The sequence below is a fragment of the Podarcis melisellensis genome, assembly GCF_964234715.1.
Source record: "Podarcis melisellensis genome assembly, chromosome: 8".
In the NCBI taxonomy this organism is placed as follows: Eukaryota; Metazoa; Chordata; class Lepidosauria; order Squamata; family Lacertidae; genus Podarcis; species Podarcis melisellensis.
Window position 1 is genome coordinate 5,671,475 of NC_138540.1, and position 21,048 is coordinate 5,692,522.

The 21,048-nt window shown below is 45.8% G+C and overlaps 1 protein-coding gene across 1 annotated transcript in view; it reads right to left on the bottom strand.

The window, feature by feature from the left end:
• The window catches only part of ANTXR1 (ANTXR cell adhesion molecule 1), a 129,120-nt gene that overhangs the window by 69,116 nt on the left and 38,956 nt on the right, over nucleotides 1-21,048 (bottom strand). Inside the window, exons 9-11 of the mRNA XM_081922555.1 lie at nucleotides 16,252-16,312; nucleotides 10,847-10,945; nucleotides 814-883 (exon numbers count right to left, since the gene is read on the bottom strand). Coding sequence (XP_081778681.1) covers nucleotides 814-883; nucleotides 10,847-10,945; nucleotides 16,252-16,312 — 230 coding nt within the window. The remainder of the gene's footprint in view (nucleotides 1-813; nucleotides 884-10,846; nucleotides 10,946-16,251; nucleotides 16,313-21,048) is intronic.

Sequence of the window (21,048 nt, forward strand, 5' to 3'; positions counted from 1 at the left end):
TCACCGTATTTTTCGCTCCATAAGACGCACCTGACCATAAGACGCACCTAGTTTTTAGAGGGGAAAAAATTCTTTAAAGGGAGCGCTGAGCAGAACCTGTATGCATCCCAGGCTCTGCTCAGCGCTCCCTTTCAAGAGCCGCGAGGGGCATGTGTGTGATGCTTGCAGGCTTTTCCCCAAGGAGGGAGAACGGCAGCCCTCTGTCCCTTCCCCCGCCTCTCACAAAAGCCAGGGATAGCCGTGTGAAGCCTCCTCAGGCTCCCCGTGCCCCAAAGAGGCTTCGTGCGGCTAAGCCAGCAGCTAGAACAGCAAGAGGGAGCGCTGTGCAGTGATCCCTTTTGCTGTTCTGGCTTCTGGGATAGCCGCACAGCCTGCATTCGCTCCGTAAGATGCACACACACTTCCCCTTACTTTCTAGGAGGGAAAAAGTGCGCCTTATAGAGCGAAAAATACGGTACGTTTTTGACCCAGAAACTTGCTATCACTTGAGGAGTACAAAGCTCTACACTTGCCAAAGACAACTGCAAAGAAGCAAAGGGGACGGAGGCAGCTGCGTTGAGAAAGAGGTTGTCCTGCCTCTGCAGACGTGGAACTGCAGGTCTGCTTTGGGTTAGCCTAATTTCAGCATCAATGGCACCAACTTCAGCCGAAGGTGCAGAAGGAATCCTAACAAGGTTTTTATTAAAAAGGGAATAAGGCAGTCATAGAAGAAAGAAAATCTTACCCCTAAATCTCGAGGTTTCTAATGAAAACATGCATAACAGAAGAAAGACAGAAAGAGGTAAGAGCCGTCCCGCATTCTAACAAACCTACATGCCAACTTCTCGCAGCACAGGTGCAGGGCAGAGCAGGTAGGTGTCCTCCACCTTGAATGGTTTCTCATCTGAAAAGAGAAGCAGAGAAGGCAGTCTGAGCGCATGTGAGTTGGGCAGAACAACGTTTGCAGGTGGCAATTAAAGTGGGGGGTGACAGTATTTGTTTTACCAAAGAACATGCTTACAGTGCTCTGCAACAGTGCTTTTTTTGCAGTTTACAGCAAACTGAAATAGACATAATCTCTCCCCCCCACCCAGCTATGTATCCCCAGTTATATACCCATTTCCACCCAAACCTGCGTCCTCCTGTGCTATACAGCACAGCAAGCAAAATCCTCAATAAGATATAGAAAACAGGGGTAGACATCTCTGCTTAGGCTCACATACAAACCTCACATACAAGACAAATACAGTGGTACCTCGGGTTAAGCACTTAATTCGTTCCGGAGGTCAGTTCTTAACGTGAAACTGTTCTTAACCTGAAGCACCAGCTAATGGGGCCTCCTGCTGCCGCTGCATGATTTCTGTTCTCACCCTGAAGCAAAGTTCTTAACCCGAGGTACTATTTCTGGGTTAGTGGAGTCTGTAACCTGAAGCATATGTAACCTGAAGCGTATGTAACCCAAGGTACCACTGTATATACATAATAAAACCACAGCTGATGTTTCCAAATAAATGCAATTTTCAAAAATCCTATACAGTGGACGCTCAGGTTGCAAACGTGATCCGTGTGGGATGCACATTCGCAACCTGCGTCTGCGCATGCGCGGGTTGTGATTTGGCACTTCTGTGCATGCGCAAAGCACAATTTCGTGCTTCTGTGCATGTGCGACTGCTGAAACCCAGAAGTAACCTGTTGTGGTATTTCCAGGTTTCGGCGGTCCATAACCCGAAAAAACACAACCTGAAGTGGCTGTAACTTGAGGTATGACTGTACAATTAAGAACAGCAGCACTGGGGAGATACGAAGGGACCTATCAAGAGTGAGCATGGACCACTGCACGGGGACAAACAAAAGAGGATGCCTTCACCCCGGTGTGGTTCCCTTTCATTACATATACAGCCCAACAAAACAACAACCTAACCCCGCCAAAGAATTGATGCTTTTGAATTCTGGTGCTGGAGGAGACTCTTGAGAGTCCCATGGACTGCAAGAAGATCAAACCTATCCATTCTTAAGGAAATCAGTCCTGAGTGCTCCCTGGAAGGACAGATCCTGAAGCTGAGGTTCCAATACTTTGGCCATCTCATGAGAAGAGAAGACTCCCTGGAAAAGACCCTGATGTTGGGAGAGATGGAGGGCACAAGAAGAAGGGGACGACAGAGGACAAGATGGTTGGATAGTGTTCTCAAAGCTACCAGCATGAGTTTGACCAAACTGCGGGAGGCAGTGGAAGACAGGAGTGCCTGGCGTGCTCTGGTCCAGGGGGTCACGAAGAGTCGGACATGACTAAACGACTAAACAACAACAACAATCCCGCCCCCACACCATACAAATTGATATGGCTGATTTGACCTAACGTCCCCCTTCCCCTTCCCCTCCACCCACAAACTCACTGCAACCAACTGAATGCAAGCAGCCATGCTCTGGGCTTTCCAACCTCTCCTCCCAATGCCTATGGCAGAAGCATCTCACACTGAATATACCTGACCTGCAGGTAGGACTCTATGAACTGAAAACAGGGACGGTATAGGTACCTTTGTTATCCATGAAAAATCTTTCAATAAAAAACGTGTTTTTTTTTTTAAAAAAGTCCTATTTCTATGGAAGGTTAATCTCACCATGGATAGCAATGGTACTGAAATAAGTCTGTTTCCCAATGATTTCAATTCATAGAGAAATGGGCAATAAATCAAGTCTCAAAAGATAAATAAGACCAAAAAAGGAAATGAATTACTACGAGACATTGTAATATAGAGGAAATACCGCTTAACAGAAAGTGGAGCAGATAGTTGTTCGCATTGACCGATGGTTTTAAATAATCATATAAATAATAAATTATATTTATATATAATTTATAAATAAGTAATTCCACCAGCAGATAGAAATTCGGAAGGCCCTCTGTTGTAATTTTTGCTAATGTTTCTCTGTTTTTGCTTTCTTTGTTTTTTTCCCTTTCTCTTTTTCTCGATTTTCCCTTTCTCTTCCTTTGTATCTTGCATAGCTGTAATCTTATTGTATGATAGGAAAACCTCAATAAAAATCATATGGGGGGGGGAGAGAGAAAGATCATAAAAACACATTAACTTTGGCTCAGAAATAAACTGCCAAGCCCTGAAGTTTGCATGACATGTGTCCTGTCCTCCACTCCAGGTGAGGGCTGGGCTGCCTCATCCTGAAGAACAGAAACGTGAGAACATAAGCAAAACTTGCTGGATCAGGCCAATGCCCCATCTAGTCCAGCATCATGTTCTCACAGCAGCTAACCACAGACCTTCCATGTGTCCCTATTTCCCAGGGACAGTCCTGGATTTACAGAAGCAGTCCAAGTTTCTGATTTGATCCTGGAATGTCTCGCTTTTCCTTAGGATGTCCCTATTTTCATTGGAGAAATGTGGGAGGGTATGGAGTTATCTGCCCCACCCCCCGGTGCCAACTGAAGGCATCCCTGTATAGCAATATTTTTTTTAAATGTTTAATGTTTTATTCAATCAATCAACCTTTATTACAGTCCAGAGACCCAACAAATCGTTACAAAGCAATGCACAATTCAGACAGTGTACCTCCAGGTTAAACAAGCATTTTGATCAGACTTAAAGATAGGGATCACTAGTTCTTGCAACCACCGATAAAAACTTCACTAATGTTCTAGCGTTTGTCCGGTCTTCCAATAGGAACCTGACATAGTGAGCCTCTGATTTTCCCAGGAAAGGTACCAGCAAGGGTAATATCAGTTCAACCCTGGCTTGCTCATATTTCACACAGTGCAGCAAAATATGTTTTTATAGAATCCATGTCTTGAGCACACGAGCAAAGTCTGTCCTGGTAGGGAATTAATGTTTTATTATGTTTTTATATATGTTGGAAGCTGCCCAGAATGGCTGGGGCAACCCAGTCAGATGGGCAGGGTATAAAGAGCCAAATTATTATTATGGACTAGGACGTCCCTATTTTCATCGGAGAAATGTTGGAGGGTATGTAACCAGATGTCCAAAGGAAGCCTGAAGGCAGAACCTGCAGGTTCCAGCAACTATTAGCCATCAATTGCCCTCTCCTCCATTAATTGGTCTGATCTTCTTTTTAAGCTATCCGTGTTAGTGGCCATCACGGTCTCCTGAAGGGAGTTCCTATGCCCTGCATGAAGGAGGACTTCATTTTATCTGCCAGGAATCTTCCAAAATTCAGCTTTATTGGATGTTCATGAATTCCAGTGTTATGAGGAATTCACTTTCCTTATGCTATGCATAATTTTAGAAACATCTATCATTTCACCTCTTACTCGCCTCTTCTCTAAACAGGGCTTCCATTTTGAAAGGGTCCCTCAGAGAGAGCCGGCGTTGCACAGTGGTTAGAGTGTCGGACTAAGACCTGGGAGACAAGGGTTCAAACCCGACCCGGCCAGTTTCGTTGAGTCGGCATTGGTCAGTTTTGACCATTTTAAAGCAAAATCCAGCTGCTGCAGAAAAACCTAAGCTAGGTTGTAGAACCATCTTCAGCTGAGCTGAAAGGATCATAGCATCTTTTTAACCTTTTGGCCTTGACAATCTTATTTGATTATTTTAGACAATTCCAAAGAACAGCCTTAATCCCACTTTAGCCCCAAAGCCTGCTTTTCATTTCCTCTTGAGTTAGGCCGACAAGGTCTTTTCTTTGAGTTACTCAACATGGTTATGCAGGAACCCAAAGCATCTTGTAGTAAACAATGCTGGCGACTGACTGCAAGGAGACCAGCTGGGCTGGAGTCTGGATGAGCTTGGCATTTCTGCTCCCAGGCATAACAAGGTTGGCTCAGCACTCCCAGTTTGTTCCCAGTCACCTCAGGAAAATCCCTCCGAGAGTCATAACATCTCGCAACAGTCATTTTGGCTTTCTTTGCTCAGAATATTTTCCCCATTACTTTTCTCAATGTCAACAATACTTAACACAACCTTGCAAGTTACTAGTCCACAATATTGAGGGTTTGTTTCGTTTTTTATAACTAGTCCACCAGCCCAGCCCAGTTATGTTAGAAACTTCTGGCATAAAAGGGACTACTGTAAGACATCTCTTCCTGTTCACCTAGAGAAACTTTTCACTCACTTCATTTTTAAGAGTCACTCAGCCACAGTGGTGTTGTGACTGCAGGGTCGGACTAGAACCTGGGAGATAAGGATTCAAATCCTCACTCAGCCATGAAGCTCATGAGGTGACCCTGGGGCCCAGTCAGTACCTTTCAGCCTAGCCTACCTCACAGGACTGTTGCGGGGATTAAATGCACAACCATTACCTCCTTCTCATTCAGTCCCCACAACCACCCTTTGAAGTAGTTTAGGCTGAGAGAAGCAATACTTGCCCAAGTGAGCTCCATGTTCAAGTGGGGATTCGAACTCTGGTCTTGCAGGGCCTTGCTGACACTCTAACCACTACCAGACCCTCTAAGTGTCCCTATTTTCAAGGGACATCCCTGATTTAGAGAAACCATCCTGGTTTCTGATTTGATCCCGGAATGTCCCATTTCCCCTTAGGATGTCCCTTATTTTCATTGGAATTTTTTTTAATTGTTTAATGTTTTGTTATGTTTTTATATATGTTGGAAGCTGTCCAGAGTGGCTGAGGCAAGCCAGTAAGATGGGTGGGGTACAAATAGTAAAATTATCATTATGGAATGGGACATCCCTATTTTCATCGGGGAAATGTCAGAGGGTATGCACTACACCACACTGTCTCTGTAAGATGTAGCTGAACATCACCCCAAGGTCTCTAGTTTATCCTTCTCGTAGCATAGTTCAGCCTTCCCCAGCCTAAAAGTCCAGTTGTTTTGGACCACTGCATCCCATCAGCCCCAGTATCCTACGGCCACACAGCCTGGAGCTGGTGGAAGTTGTAGTCCGAAACTTCTGGAGGGGACCAGGTTGGGGTCCCTTAGCCAGCCTCTTTTATCCACACCATGATTAAAGGTCTTGTGCTTCCACTTCCTGAGAAGGTTTTGTAAGTTTCTCTTTGCCTTCCCCACAATAAATCTGCTCACCCTTTGTAGTCTGACATTCCCAAGGGAATGCAAGTTTAGCTGGCAAGTGGGGAGGGCTCGCTTTTTGCTTGATCATCAGTTGCTGCTTCATCACAAATACAGACAGCTTTCTCCTTCGGCTGTTCCCCTCCTCCCCTCTGCAGCACAAACAAAAACTAGTGTCCACCATTCCATCTGACTGCTCCCTGGAAAGACTTCTTGCAAAACAAAATCATGATGCATTTGAAACTGGGATACCAAATTTGAAAAAGTAATTAGACAGCGATGAGCCTCACCGAAGAGTAATTGCCCCAAATCTGGATCTTGACATTGAGGGAATTCTCCTTTTCTACCTATATTTTGTCCTTGCCACTAACACCAAACAGATGCCTGTGGGAAACTTGCAAGGAGGATTTGAGAACAAAAGCACTCTCTCCTCCTGTGGCTTTCAACAACCAGTATCTGGGACCATTACTGTTTCCTGAGATGGAGGCAGATCATGCCTAGTAGCCACGGACAGACTCCATGAATGCTCATGGGAAGCCTGCAAGCTGGACTTGAGTTCAACACCACGGTGCCCACCTGCAGTTCCAAACAACTGCACTCCACTTTCTACACAGGAACCATCCATTAACTTCCACTCTCTGCTTCCTGCTTCTGAACCAGTTACTGATCTGTAAAAGAACCTCTCTATTCCATGACTACTAATTTCACTCAAGAATCCTTGGTTAGGGAACTGACCTAACGGTTTTGTCATTGTGTGTTTTAATTTTATGTCGTTTTTATAGTTAAAACAAACATAAGTGGCATATAAATCAATAATAAATAACAATTGTCCATGTGAACCACTTGAAAACAAATCAAATTACTTGCATCCTTGGGTTATTTTTATTTATTATTGGAGAGAACCCAAAGTGTGGCTGGTTTTATGTGTCACACTGTAGTCAATTTAGGGATTGTGCACTTTGAATCTTTACATATCATCTGCTTCCTTGCTAGTGGATCTTCAGTCATGCAACCCTCGGAAATATTCACACCATCCAGAAATGTTTGCTTATTCTGGCGCAGACGTTTTTCCAACTCTCACTATGGTGGCAGCATGGAATATTTCCTCCAACAAAAGAGCCCCTTTAAAAAAAAACACACCCTGAAGTTTATTTTGTGGGGAAGTCAGAATGCAGTCGGAGAGACAGTGCTGGATTCTCCAAGCCAGAAAAATCGCCTGCTCAGGAGCCCAGCGAATGGGAAAGAAGTGTTTTGCTCATGCTGTAATGAAAACCAGGCCGGAATCGTGCTATTATTTCCCTGCTCTGCATCGAAGCATTTGGAGAGCCAAAGCAACTTACGACAGCCTTGGGTCGTGAGTGGGCGGAGGGACAAGGAGCTGGAGACGAATGAATAATATAGGCAGTTATGTCACAGGGTCAGCTGTTTGTGTAGACAGTGAAAAAGGCTGGGGCAAAAAAATATATATCATTCTCTCTAATGGACCGTTCTGTCGTGCTTAAGCTTTTTAAATTGACAACAGATGCTTCATCTTCAACTTGGGATAAAATTCCACGTGGAATAAAGAAGGTGGATCTACGTTTTTTCAGCCACCCGCCATCCCTTTCTCTCTCTTTCTCTCTCTCACACACGCACCTGGAATTGTAAATGTTACAGAGCGGGCTCTCTCCCTTACCAAGAACTTCATAGAATCACATAGTTGGGAGTCAGAAGGGACACCAAGCGTCATCTAGTCCAACGCCTGCAGTGAAGGAATCACAGCTCAAGAATCCCTGACAGGCGGCCACTCAATTCCGCGAAGGAGAGTCCACCACCTTCCGACATAGTCGGCTGCTGAACAGCTCATACCACCAGAAAGTTCTTCCTCATGTTGATTCGGAATCTGCTTTCTTGTCTTTTGACTCCACTGGTTGGGGTCGTCCCTTCTGGAGCGGCAGAAAACAAGCTTGCTCCATCTTCCATGGGACAGCCCTTCAGGTGTCTGAAGAACGCTATCATGTGACCTCCAATCTTCTCTTCTGCATCCAACTCTCTCAACCTTTCCTCATAAAGACCCTGTTTCATCTTGGTCACCCCTCCTCTGAGCAGCTTCCAGGTGGTCAATCTCCTTCTTGAACTGGGCAGAGGACTCCAGGCAGGGTCTGACCAAGGCAGAATTGAGTGGTACAATGACGTCCTTTGCTCTGGATTCATGGACGAACGCTGTGGCTTTTAGAAAACCTCCCCATTGCTCTCCCACTGGTCTAACTGAAGCAGGAATGGCTTGCTGGCTTTGCCTTATCGGCCTCTGGCACTACGAGAAGCTTCACCAAAAGAAGCATGAAGAGCAGCATGATGTGACCTACATACGGCTCCCATCAGGTCCTAATTGATTCAGCTCAGCTTTTAAAGCCGGCAGCAGCCAAGAGTCACATCACCGCCTCAAGAATGCAGGAATGGAGAGGGAGTTCCAAGTTTAAGACTTGAAGGCAGCTCTGTGTCAAACTGTACTAATTTACACTAGGGAAAGGACTCCGTCCAACATCTTCACAAAGGAGACGCGGACATTTTTCTGGAAGAAATCTAAGAAGGTTACGCTGCCTTTCCCTACTGTAAAAATATGTGGCTCTAGATTTAGCTCAATGGTTCCCAAACTTTTTTTTTGCCCTACCCCCGGTTCCATAAATTCATCCCCATTGCCCCCTACCCTATAAAAAGCATTATTCAGAATAGCAGTCTGCATGACCCACTAAAGAAGATAATAACCTCCCAAAATTCAAAACCAACAATTAATTGCATATCTATTCAAAATGCACTGAAAACGATTACGTTTAATTAATTCAACGGAAGTGGTGAACTTGATCCAGTAAGACCAGCTTTTCAAAGTCTCTAATAGTCATTTACACCTCCAGTTTCCCCTCCTGCTCCCACTTGCTTCTTAGAACCCCCCCCCCCCCAGGAAATCCTACCGCCTCCCAGGGGACAATACTGCGCAATTCAGGAACCACTGATTTAGACCTAGATTCCTTTTGTTGTATCTTCATATTATATTTTATATTCAAGGCACATGATCTTCTGACCTGGCTGTTCTGAGTCTGACCCCAAAACCAGAAGTTTCTCATTTGCTTGTCAGAAAAAGCTTCTACATAATATGGTGAATCTGAAGTTCCTTCGAAATGCATAAGATCAGTCGCTGGTTACCATGAGAGCTTACTTTAACACAAAATGCTGCTAATTATTGTCTGTTTCAGTAACTTATGTCCTCCTTGAGATTAAGGCTTTCTGGGAGATGATCTATAATGAAATAAAAAAGGTGTTTAAATACACCTTTCTGAAGAAACCAGAGGCCTTCCTCCTGGGCATAGTTGACCAAACGGTGTTAAAGAAGGATAGAACTTTTTTTATGTAAGCCACAGCAGCAGCAAGAATTCTCATTGCGAAGCATTGGAAGACACAAGATCTACCCACACTGGAAGAATGGCAGACGCAATTGATGGACTATATGGAACTGGCGGAGATGACTGGCAGAATCCGAGACCAGGGAGAAGAGTTGGTGGAAGAAGATTGGAGGAAATTAAAAATTTATTTACAGAAGCACTATAAAATTTTTGAATGTTGATGGTATTGATTTGAATTGAAGGGGTTCTAGTAACAAGGTTAAGATCGGACTTATAACAGATAAATAGATAAACTAGATAATTAAATTTAATTAATTTGCTGAAATAAATTTTAAAAGGGATACAAAAAAGGGAGATGTGAGGAAGTCAGGAAAATAAGTTAACAAAAAATGTGAAATTAAAAAAAGAGGGATTTTTGTTTTTTCTTTTCTTTTTTTCTCTTGTATGTGCTTTCTTAGTTTTATTTCTTTCTTTTTCATGCTTTAATGTTTGTATTTTTGTATTTTGTGATTTTGTATTTTTGTTTTTTCTGTATTTTTCTAAATCTTTTATTCCTAAAATCTAATAAAATATTATTATTTTTTTAAAAAGTAACTTATGTCCTCCTTGCCTTCCCACTCAAGCAAACTCAAAGCAACTCACATGATAAAACATGACATGAATGAATCCAGCATAAAACCCCAGCCTAACAACAGCTCAGAGCCTTTTCCCTAGAAGGCAGTAAGTGAGGCAGGCCAACTCAGGAGGCTGATTTTGAGTGCTGTGGAGGGGCTTCAGACTGTTAGCTATTTAATTTATTGTTGCCATGGAAAAGGAGAGGTGCTTGTGGGGTTTCCTGCCTCGGATGCCAAAATAACTTGATTAGACTTGGATCTTTATTGTACCTTGTCATGTGAGGAGATGAAAAGCAGGGTAGCATCTACCTCTCTGCCTCAGGGGGCCAGATACATGAGACTCATTTACACCTCAAACACCCCACTGCTGCCCCCTTGCCTCCTAGGGAATCCCACAGCACTCCATGGGTGTCACCGCTCACTTTGGGAGATACTGCTGCAACCTAACACCATCCCTGCCTCTCCTGGAGACGGACAACATCTGCTGTGCTCCTTGACCAGGAGAAGAAGAAGAGTTTGGATTTGATATCCCGCTTTATCACTACCCTAAGGAGTCTCAAAGCGGCTAACATTCTCCTTTCCCTTCCTCCACTACAACAAACACTCTGTGAGGTGAGTGGGGCTGAGAGACTTCAGAGAAGTGCGACTGGCCCAAGGTCACCCAGCAGCTGCAGGTGGAGGAGCAGGGAAGCGAACCCGGTTCACCAGATTACGAGTCCACCGCTCTTAACCACTACACCACACTGGCTCTCAACACAGGAGCTCTCCTGCTTTCTGCAAGGGTTTCCCAAAGCGAAGGGGCAAACATCACGGAAGTGGACAGCGAGCTAAGCCCAGCACCATTAGCCAACTGAGCATGCAGACAGAGAGGAGAGTGAACTACTCACTGAGAGTGACTGTCTCGTTGATCCTGAAGCTGCAGAGGACGCGGTCGACATTGCGAGCGTGGCGGAAGCCGTTCCCCGTCACGACCACTTGGAATGACTCTGGAAAGATAGGGAATTACTGGTTCTCCTCCCCACATCGAATAAAGGCACCACATTTTCTCTCTTTTTGGAAACACTTTTTTTTTTACTTTTAATATAAAATGCAGCAATACAAAATATACTTTCCATCACAACTCAAGTCAAAGAAGATTCAAATCAACCTTATACAGTGGTACCTCTGGTTGCGAACGGGATCCATTCCGGAGCCAAGTTCGCAACATGAGCAGAATGCAACCTGCGTCTGCGCATGCGTAGGTTGCGATTCGCCGATTCTGCGCATGTGTGTAACATCATTCTAAGCGTCTGAGCATCTGCGCATGCGTGGGTTGCGATTTGCTGCTTCTGCTCATGTGCGTAACATTATTCTGAGTGTCTGAGCACCTGCGCATGCATGGATTGTGATTTGCTGCTTCTGCTCATGTGCGTAACATTATTCTGAGCGTCTGAGCGTCTGCGCATGCGTGGGTTGCGATTTGCTGCTTCTGCACATGTGTGTAACATTATTCTGAGCGTCTGAGCGTCTGCGCATGCGTGGGTTGCGATTTGCTGCTTCTGCACATGTGTGTAACATTATTCTGAGTGTCTGAGCACCTGCGCATGCATGGATTGTGTTTTGCTGCTTCTGCTCATGTGCGTAACATTATTCTGAGCGTCTGAGCGTCTGTGCATGTGTGAGCAGTGAAACCTTGAAGTAACCTGTTCCGTTACTTCTGGGTTTGCCGCAGGACGCAATCTGAAAAGACGTAACCTGAACCGAACGTAACAAGAGGTATGACTGTAAAACTAAAAAATACTTAGAATCCCCCCTCACCAAAAAAATAAATAAACAGGAGTTACATCTTGATCATTTCCCTCATCTTTTGCCTCATATAAGAGGAGTCTGCAGGATCAGGCCAACGGCCCATCTAGTCCAACATCCTATTCCCACAGTGGCCGACCAGATGCTTAGGTCAATATCATTCTGCAACCCTTCTAGCTCTCTGGGTGCCTCCATGCTCCCCCAGGCTGAACATCTGATATATTACTAAGGAGAGAAAGAAAAAGCAACCACCGTACATCTCCAGGCCTCCTCCTTCCAAAAGAAACTGACCCGTAAAAGGATTCTTGGGGAGAGTCTGCAAAGGACAGACTGTTGGGCAAATCCCACACAGGACAGGACCAGCGGCATCTACAACAGGAACACTATACAGCCTTCTAAGACCAGGTGCCAAACTGTCAAGGAATCATAGAATTGCAGAGTTGGAAGGGACCCCAAGGGCCATCTAGTCCAGCCCCCTGCAATGCAGGAATCCTGATAACAGCTGTCCTTGGGTGGGCTCAAGCCACCAACCTTCTGGTTAACAGCCAGACGCAATGACCCACTGTGCCACTGGTATCAGGTGTTGCTAAGCTATAATTGCCATCGCCCCATACCACTGCCCAGGCCAGTGGATTGGAGCTGGGGTCCAACCACACCTGTAAGGTGCTGGGTTCCCCTTCCCTGTCTTATATTTATTATTATTATTATTATTATTATTTAATAATCCTTATTGGTTTAAAATACAGGCATAAACATAAAAGATGGTTTACAGCAGAAACAAAGAAGAAAAAAGTCAAGATGAAAAAAGAAAAGAAAATGTGTACAAAAAGAAACTGCATCTTCTCAAATAACAATTAAATAAAAATTATGGATATAAAACTTCCAATCGTTCTCATTATACTATTTATGCTGTCATTGTTTTCTCGCACAGCTTTATGTTATATCATATTATTTTCATATAATCCAAAAAAAACTTATTACAGTTTTTTACTTACAGGTATCATTCAAGTTCTGCTAGTATAGTACTATTTGTACAGTATATTGTACAATATATTGTATAATATTTCTTAAATATTCTCCATTCTCCATATACTTTCTGATTTAAAGCTCCTCTAACTCTTCCTGTCAGTTCTGCTAGTTGCAAGTACTCTATCATAAATGTCTGCCACTCTGTTATCGTTGGTGTTGTTTTGCTTTTCCAGTTTCTCGCCACAGTATTCTAGCTGCTGTAATTGCATACATGAACAATGGTCTTATATTTTTTAAAAATTTTAAATTTTCTGCCTAGTAGAAAAATCTCTGGTCTTTTTTTAAAGGTAAAGGTAAAGGGACCCCTGACCATTAGGTCCAGTCGTGACTGACTCTGGGGTTGCGGCGCTCATCTCGCTTTATTGGCCGAGGGAGCCGGTGTACAGCTTCCGGGTCATGTGGCCAGCATGACTAAGCCGCTTCTGGCAAACCAGAGCAGCGCACGGAAACGCCTTTTACCTTCCCTCTGGAGTGGCACCTATTTATCTACTTGCACTTTGACGTGCTTTCGAACTGCTAGGTCGGCAGGAGCCGAGCAACAGGAGCTCACCCCGTCGCGGGAATTTGAACTGCTAACCAGTGGCGTAGCGTGGGGGGTGCAAGGGGGGCCGGCCGCACCGGGCGCAACTTCTGGGGGGGCGCGCTCACTGCCTCCGGAGTCGCCCAGAGCCCCATGGCAGCGGCTCTCAGCGCTCGCCGCGGAGGGCGCGCCAGGCAGCCCCTCCTCACCGACGGGCAGCGTTCGCCTGCGGGGCTCGGCCAGCGCGCAGGGCTGGCCGCGTGGAGTCGCCGGGGAGCCGCCGCCGCCTGCCATGCCGCCCTGGCTGCTTCAGCCGCGTCCGACAGCCGGCTCGAGGCTCCTTCCGGCCGGGTCTCCCGATGGGGCGCTGCGGGCGGAGGCTCCGGCACCAAGCGCCACGCCGCCCACCCGCCCCGACGGGGCCCGCCCACCCGCGCCGGAGGCCGGCCGGTGCACTGGCCCCAGAGGCGCCCCCTCCCCACGCCAGAAAGAAGCCGCGTCGGGGCTAGCCGGGCCGGGGAGGGAGACCGAGAAGGCTGCGCCGTGACGCCCAAAGACGCGCGTCTTGGCGCAAAGGGGCCCGCGGCACCCAGAAACGGAAGGGACCCTCTCCCCCTGACCCGCCACTGAACTGCAATTCCCAGCTCCCTTGGCAAATCCCAGTCCCCAATCCCCAAGATGCTTTATTTGAGGCAGGGGTCCTTTAATTGCAAAAACAACACCACGGAGGGCAGTAGTCACCACGAAGTTTGCCCCAGAGTAGAGCCGTCAGTATTAATGACCATGGTTAGGGGTTAGGGGGCGCAAATTTCTTGCCTTGCCCCAGGTTAGGGGGCGCAAATTACTTGCCTTGCCCCGGGTGCTGACTACCCACGCTACGCCGCTGCTGCTAACCTTCTGATCGGCAAGTCCTAGGCCCTGTGGTTTAACCCACAGCGCCACCCGCATCCCTTTTTTTAAAGGTAAGTTATATTAAAAGGAAAAAGCCTAAGACACATGCAAGGAAAGTTTTCTAACCAGATTCCACTTTGCAGTCATGGCTGTTAGTGTGTGCAAGATTGCTTATAAACCAGAACAAACAGACGATGGGGAGAGCAAACTGTTATCGCTTCAAACTCCTCTGCAGGAAAAGTGACCCTGGTTTCTGCTGAATCAACTGTTTTGCTGGCTCTTAGTGTGGATGCCGCCCACTCACTGCCTCTCCCAGCGCACGCCTCAAGGGGGGCTCCTGCACTGTAGCACACAAGTCAACTCAGGAATCTGGGCTGGGCTCCAAGCCACAATTTCTTTCATCCCAAAAGGATCAGCTGCACACCAGGCCAGGCCAATCCATCCCTGCAGGCTGGTGAGCTCATCAGGAGAAGAGGCAAGGCAGCAGAAAGGTGGAAGGTAAGCACCAGCCGGGAGAGGGGAGAAAATTCCTCGCCGTTGGCTATGTCTGTCTGTACAATTTTCTCAGAAGGGCGGTGGGTGCTGCATGGGGCAGGGGAGGAGGAAAGCTGCAAGGCGTCAAGGCAGGGCCCTTTTATCAGGGTGTGTGCATCAGGTGATCAGTGCCAGCCAATCACCTCAAAGCACTGGCGGAAGCACCTTGAATCCAAGCCACTACCTCCAGCGCCCTTGGCTGAACAAGGAAGTTCCTGATGCTCCCGGCAGCGATCAGCTGATTGACACTAACAGTGGTTCTGGGTGTAGCTCACTGTGTAGACCTGGAGCAGGGCCTTCTCTGCAGTGGCACACCCTGGTTGTGGAGGAACTCCATTGCTGGGGAGCAAACCCTTGGGCAGGAGCATGATTTGCTTATTTATTTGAAGTATTTACAGTACAACCACATATTATGCACAATGAACTTGAACGATTTCAACTAGCGCGGATAAAAGCCAGCTGGTTGAAACTGCACAAAAAGTTTAAAAGTACATAAGGTTAAAAAGTACTTTTTATCCTTCAATAAAGAATTAAATATATATATGTGGAGAGCAGCAGAGCTCCTTTTGTGTTGGGTTTTCTCAGCTTTGAAGCTCTCCCAAGCTCTGCGATGCTCTCAGACGAGCTCTGGGAACTCGGACTGTGCCACAAGTTCTCACGAGAGCATACCAGTGCCAGTTCAGAAGGATCTCAGAGCCTGGTACGCAAGGCAAGGCCCATTCAGCACGCCAGCTCCAGAAGGCAAGAATAATTGTGCAGGGCCAGTTCCAATGAGGTTTGTTTGGCTATATTTATTTTTGCGCCATCACCAGAACGTAACGTTTGCGCAAGTTACAATTGTACTGCATAGCACCTTTCAGGAAGATCTCACAAAGGTGATCACATAAAAGGTAATTGCACAAATTACCCAAACCGACAAACCCAAATTACCCAAACACCCAAACCGACAAAGATTTTAAAGGAGTGACTTCCTTGGGGCTCTTCACGTGCCTACGTTCTCAAAAGGGAAAAGTCACAACAAGGCGATTTCCCCTGTCAATATTCACACAGAAAATCTCCTGCTACAGATCAGTCTTCTGTGGCAAGATTGCATCCCTGATGAAACGCTTCACCTCCTAGGCTTTGCCAAGTTGCGCGTCTAAACCATCCTTTCCTCATGTCCAGTAGATCTCTGCAATACACCACAAAGCCCTTTATCTTGCCAAACATGGGCTAAGACTCTTGCATGAGAAAGAGAGCTGACAAACAGCTATTCTTAAACCTTACAGACAATAACTGAGATTTCACAGCCCTTCTGGCCTAAACGAAAAGATTGAAATACATTCCGAATACAAATCCCATCAAGATCACTCCATAGAAGCAGACATAAAACAAATGGAATTTTCTAGCATTCCCAGCCAAGCTCTGTGGAAAATTTCCCAAGGAGAGCCAAAAGATGGCCGACTCCGGCATCTGCCTTCCCTCAGGGAACGACGAGGAAGAAACACAGTTATATGTAGCAACGAATGCTGGAAGAATCAGCTTTAAACTCACCTCCTGCACATATACTAGAAGGTTCCGCAGCCAAGATTTCAATGCATGATTTCTTCAAAATCTAGCAGGCATAGGAGAAAAAAAAGAAATAAATAAAATCGCAGCAACATGCCTCAGATACAGGGTGTGTTGCCCTTTCCCCAACCTGGTGCCCTTCAGCTTTCCCCAACCTGGTGCCCTTCAGATGCTTGGACTACAAATCCCATGTATTCCAGAACATCTGGAGAGCACCCGGTTGAGGAACGCTGCTCTCGTAGCACAATAAAATGATACTGGGGCTAAGGAAACAGCACCCCTAGAAATGTTTTATTACATATAAATGGTCAACATTTCAAGAAGAGCCTGATAGATCAGATCAGTGGCCCATCGGTCCAGTCTCCTGTTCGCACAGTGGCCAAAATGATGCCTATGGGAAGCCCACAAGGAGGATTCAAGAGCAACTCTCCCCTTGAGTGGTTTCTAACAACTGCTATTCGGAGCCATTGCTGTCTCCAACTGTGGAGGCAGAGCAGAGCTATCCTGGCTAGTAGCCATTGATAGCCCTCTCTTCCGTGAACTTGTCCAATCCTCTTTTAAAGCCATTCAGGCTGGCGCCCATCACTGCCTCCTGTTGGAGCAAGTGTCATAGTTTAACAATACCAAACTAAAACGTACTTCTTTTTTAACTTCTCCAACGCCTACACTGCAACTCTCAAATTCCCGAATGTGTATATTAGGGGAAATTTTGCCTACAGATGCATATATGTGGCTATAACCCACACATATGTACAGTGGTACCGCGGGTTAAGTACTTAATTCGTTCCAGAGGTCCGTTCTTAACCTGAAGCACCAACTTTAGCTTATGGGGCCTCCAGCTGTCACCGCACCGCCGGAGCACGATTTCTGTTCTCATCCTGAAGCAAAGTTCTTAACCCGAGGTACTATTTCTGGGTTAGCGGAGCCTGTAACCTGAAGCGTATGTAACCTGAGGTACCACTGTAGTATAATAAGGAAAGGTAAAGGTACCCCTGACTGTTAGGTCCAGTCGCGGACGAGTCTGGGGTTGCAGAGCTCATCTCGCTTTATTGGCCGAGGGAGCTGGCGTACAGCTTCCGGGTCATGTGGCCAGCAAGACTAAGCCGCTTCTGGCGAACCAGAGCAGCGCACGGAAACGCTGTTTACCTTTCCGCCGGAGTGGTACCTATTTATCTATTTGCACTTTGATGTGTTTTCGAACTGCTAGGTTGGGTGGAACTGGGACCGAGCAACAGGAGCTCACCCTGTTGCGGGGATTCGAACCGCTGACCTTTCAATCAGCAAGCCCTGGGCTCTGTGGTTTAACCCACAGCGCCACCCATGTTCCTTATATTAAGGAAAACTACATGCAAAAATGTGCACATTGGAAGCAATCTGAATCAGAATGCTAACAATTTTTCATGAGGATTTTTTAAAAATGGCAAACTTTCGCTGATATGCAGTAAACTTAATGTAAGACTGGAAACATTAGAAACTGGAGAAGCCCAAATTGACGGATGCGTAAGTATGCCTGGGGAAAGGTTGCAGGTGTGGGATGATGAGGACCGGAGTGGGGTCCCTATTTTGGCTGGGGGAAGTTATCTAGGCCCCCTTGATTTTTGGCAGGGTGGGGAAGAAGCGCAAATAAATTCTGTGTTGAAAAATCAGAGATATTTCAGCATGGGGAAATTGTCCATTTCTAGTGTGCTGCTTTCACACCTGCCTGCAAAAGATATGCAGATGGAACCATGGGCTCTTTAAAAGTCTGCATATATTGTTGAAAAGAGTTTATAGGGCTCATACAAATACCAGGGATTCAGGAACCGAAGAGAAGCAGATTCTTCTAAGCAACTGACACCTCAGGAAGAAAGGTGAAGCTTGGAAGAGGAGAGTAGAGGAAGTGTCTAGAGGTAAGCAGGAACTGCCAGAGATAAGAGAGAGAAAGAGGGAGGGAGAGAGAGAATAAGGAAGCATTTCTAGAAATCAGACTAGTGATAAAAGAGTGCAAAACTGAAAGGGGGGAAAAAGAGACCACTAATCTGGAACACAATATCCAAAATTCATACTTTTGTATGTAAGCATAAAAGCTTCTAGATTCAAATGTTGAATTTTAGATTTCAAAATTATCATTATTTATTTATATGCTGACTTTTCCCCAGCCTGGGACTCAAGGTGGCTCACACAGATAAAACAGAAAAAGCTAAAAACATAGAAAGGGCAATCATTAAAATGTAATTAAACACTGATAGAAATTAATATAATATTGACACGGTCCATTAAAAACACAGATATCAATAAAAGGACTCCAGTGCCAGCTCTTTCCTCAAAAACTGTCAGTTTCCCAATGCCTGTTGGAACAGGAAGGGCTTCCCCTCCTGGCAGAAGGAGAGCCAGCAGGGAGCCAGTCTGGCGTCTCCAGGGAGGGAGTTCCAGAGTCTGGGAGCAGCCACCGAGAAGGCCCTGTCCCTACCAAGTAGTGTGCCTGAGAGGGTGGGTGGCAGGACCTGAAGATCTGAAAACCCAGGCAGGTCCGGATGAGGGAATACAATCTTTCAGATAGCCTGGACCTAAGCTGCATACGGTTTTATAGGCCTTAATCAGGACTTTGAATTTTAGATTTCAAAATTCAGAGCATGCTTTCAGTTTGGAGGCAAATTGCCCAAATCTCCCATTTTATAACCCGAAATTTAAGCTCTACTAAGAAGAAAAACCAGCTTTTTAAACATCAAAATTCTACATTTTCAGAATTGACTAAAGTTGTTTGTTCGCTCGGCAGTTAGGCATCGCTTAAGATGGCATAACTAGGCTTGACATGAAAGCTCCTGGCATTGAGTATCCACTTCCAAGGTACTCAAGCATTGGGAAACAAAGGAAGCGGGCATGAATGCCAATATTTTAATTAAATGAAAAAATGATATACACCATTCACTCGTCTCTTGGTTATTTTAAGATGATAAAGAATAAGAGAGAAAACCCTGCTTCCACCCATCTAAAAATGAAAGTGGTGGGGATTTTGGAGCTTGGCTTGGCCTGTAATGAGAATATTGTCATAATAGGGATTAGGAGGGGAATGGAAACCCTCTCCCACAAAAGCCCCCAGACCTGCAATTTGTCAGGCTTAATCCACTCTGAGGAGTTTCCTGTGCCTGCCAATTTCATTCACTTCTGCCAAAATGGGTGTGGGGGGGGGATATAGCCATTTAAAAACTCCTCATAAGAGTGAATGTGAGCTTCATTTTGCTCAGAACCCAAATCACAGACTGAGGCAGAGGGAGCACAGAGCAAAAGGATTTGAATTTTTTTTTTAAGCACAGACACAAAGTGAATATTGGGGGGCCATGCTAGTGATTAGAGGGTTGGACTACTAGGACCTGGGAGAGACCAGGGTTCAAATCTGCTGGGGTCCAGACACTGCCTTGCCTACCTTGCCGGGTTGTTATGGGGATTACACAAGGTGGGGGCAAACCAATGCTATTTTTCTAGAAAAAGGGATGCTGGAACATCTCCATCACTTATTCCCTTAGAATGGGAATGGTGCCCACCTGAGAGGGGCCGGAACTGGCTGAAAAAAAGCCCTAGGGAGAACCATGTATGTCATCTCGAGCTCCTTGAAGGAAAGGTGACATATAGATGCAATAAATAAATACCCCTAGTGCATATCAATGATTCTGATACACTGATCTGATTTAATGTTTTGCTGTTTCAATGACATTGCGCCATTTCCCCCAAGTCTCTGAGGCGGAACTAGACAGTCAAATAAGATGAAAATGGATGCAGAGCTTTTGTTTAGAACGGATGCGGAAGTTTAGAAAATGGCAGATTGGCTCATCCTTCCTTCGCGATCTTCACTTTGTCTCTGTGTACTGACTGTATATCCTTGGGGTGAGTCACGGCCCCGTGAAATCTGTTGACGATTACACGCAGCGAGCATTTAATTTTATTTACATAGCCTGAGCATCAATAAGCTTTATCCAAGCTGAAAACCTCAGGGGTGGGAAGGGGGTAGGGGAAAAAAAAAACTTATTTCCAAACATTGTTTTGCAGCAGGAGAACTATAAACAAGAGCTGTGGAAAGAACAGTGCTGCAGGGTCTAAAAACCAGCGGCCCGCCAGCCAAAATGCAACCCACCGGCCATGTTGGAGGCTTGATGAAACTCTTTCACTCTTTTGACTTTCTGAGGTTGGTATCCTGCATTCGGTCTTGTTAAGTTGTGGGTGAACATATCAGACGACACAGCGATTCTTCCAACAGCTCTTGTTTATTCACAGGCCAGGACAGAACTGAACTGAAGGATTCAGTCAGCCTGCTTATATAGAGCTCCAGTACAACGTAACTGTAACAACTTTCTAAAACTATCCAATCACTGAACGTCACTTTCGATCCCTTATTTGCATAACTATCTACAGTATCCCCCTGCTGGCCCAGGGTGAGAACTTCAGCACATAACAGGTCTGGTGGGCCTCACGCCATGCCAGCAGTAACTCTCCATGGCATGGAGTCCTACCATGGCTCACTATTTATTGATTTAATGCAATTCTACCCCAACTTTCTATCTCTCCCTCCGCGTTTAATCCCCACAACAACCCTGCGACGTAGCTTAGGCTGAGAGTCAGCCACTGGCCCCCAAGGTCCCCCAGTGAGTGGAGATGTGGACCCTGGTTTCTCCAAAGCGATGGCTTTGTGGGGTGGCGACTGGAAACCCAAAATAAGTTGGGGTGTGGATGTGGGAAGCCCTTCCATCTTCAGCTCAGCCTGTATATATGTGTAAATAAACCCATATATCTAAAAAAAAAAGACACCAC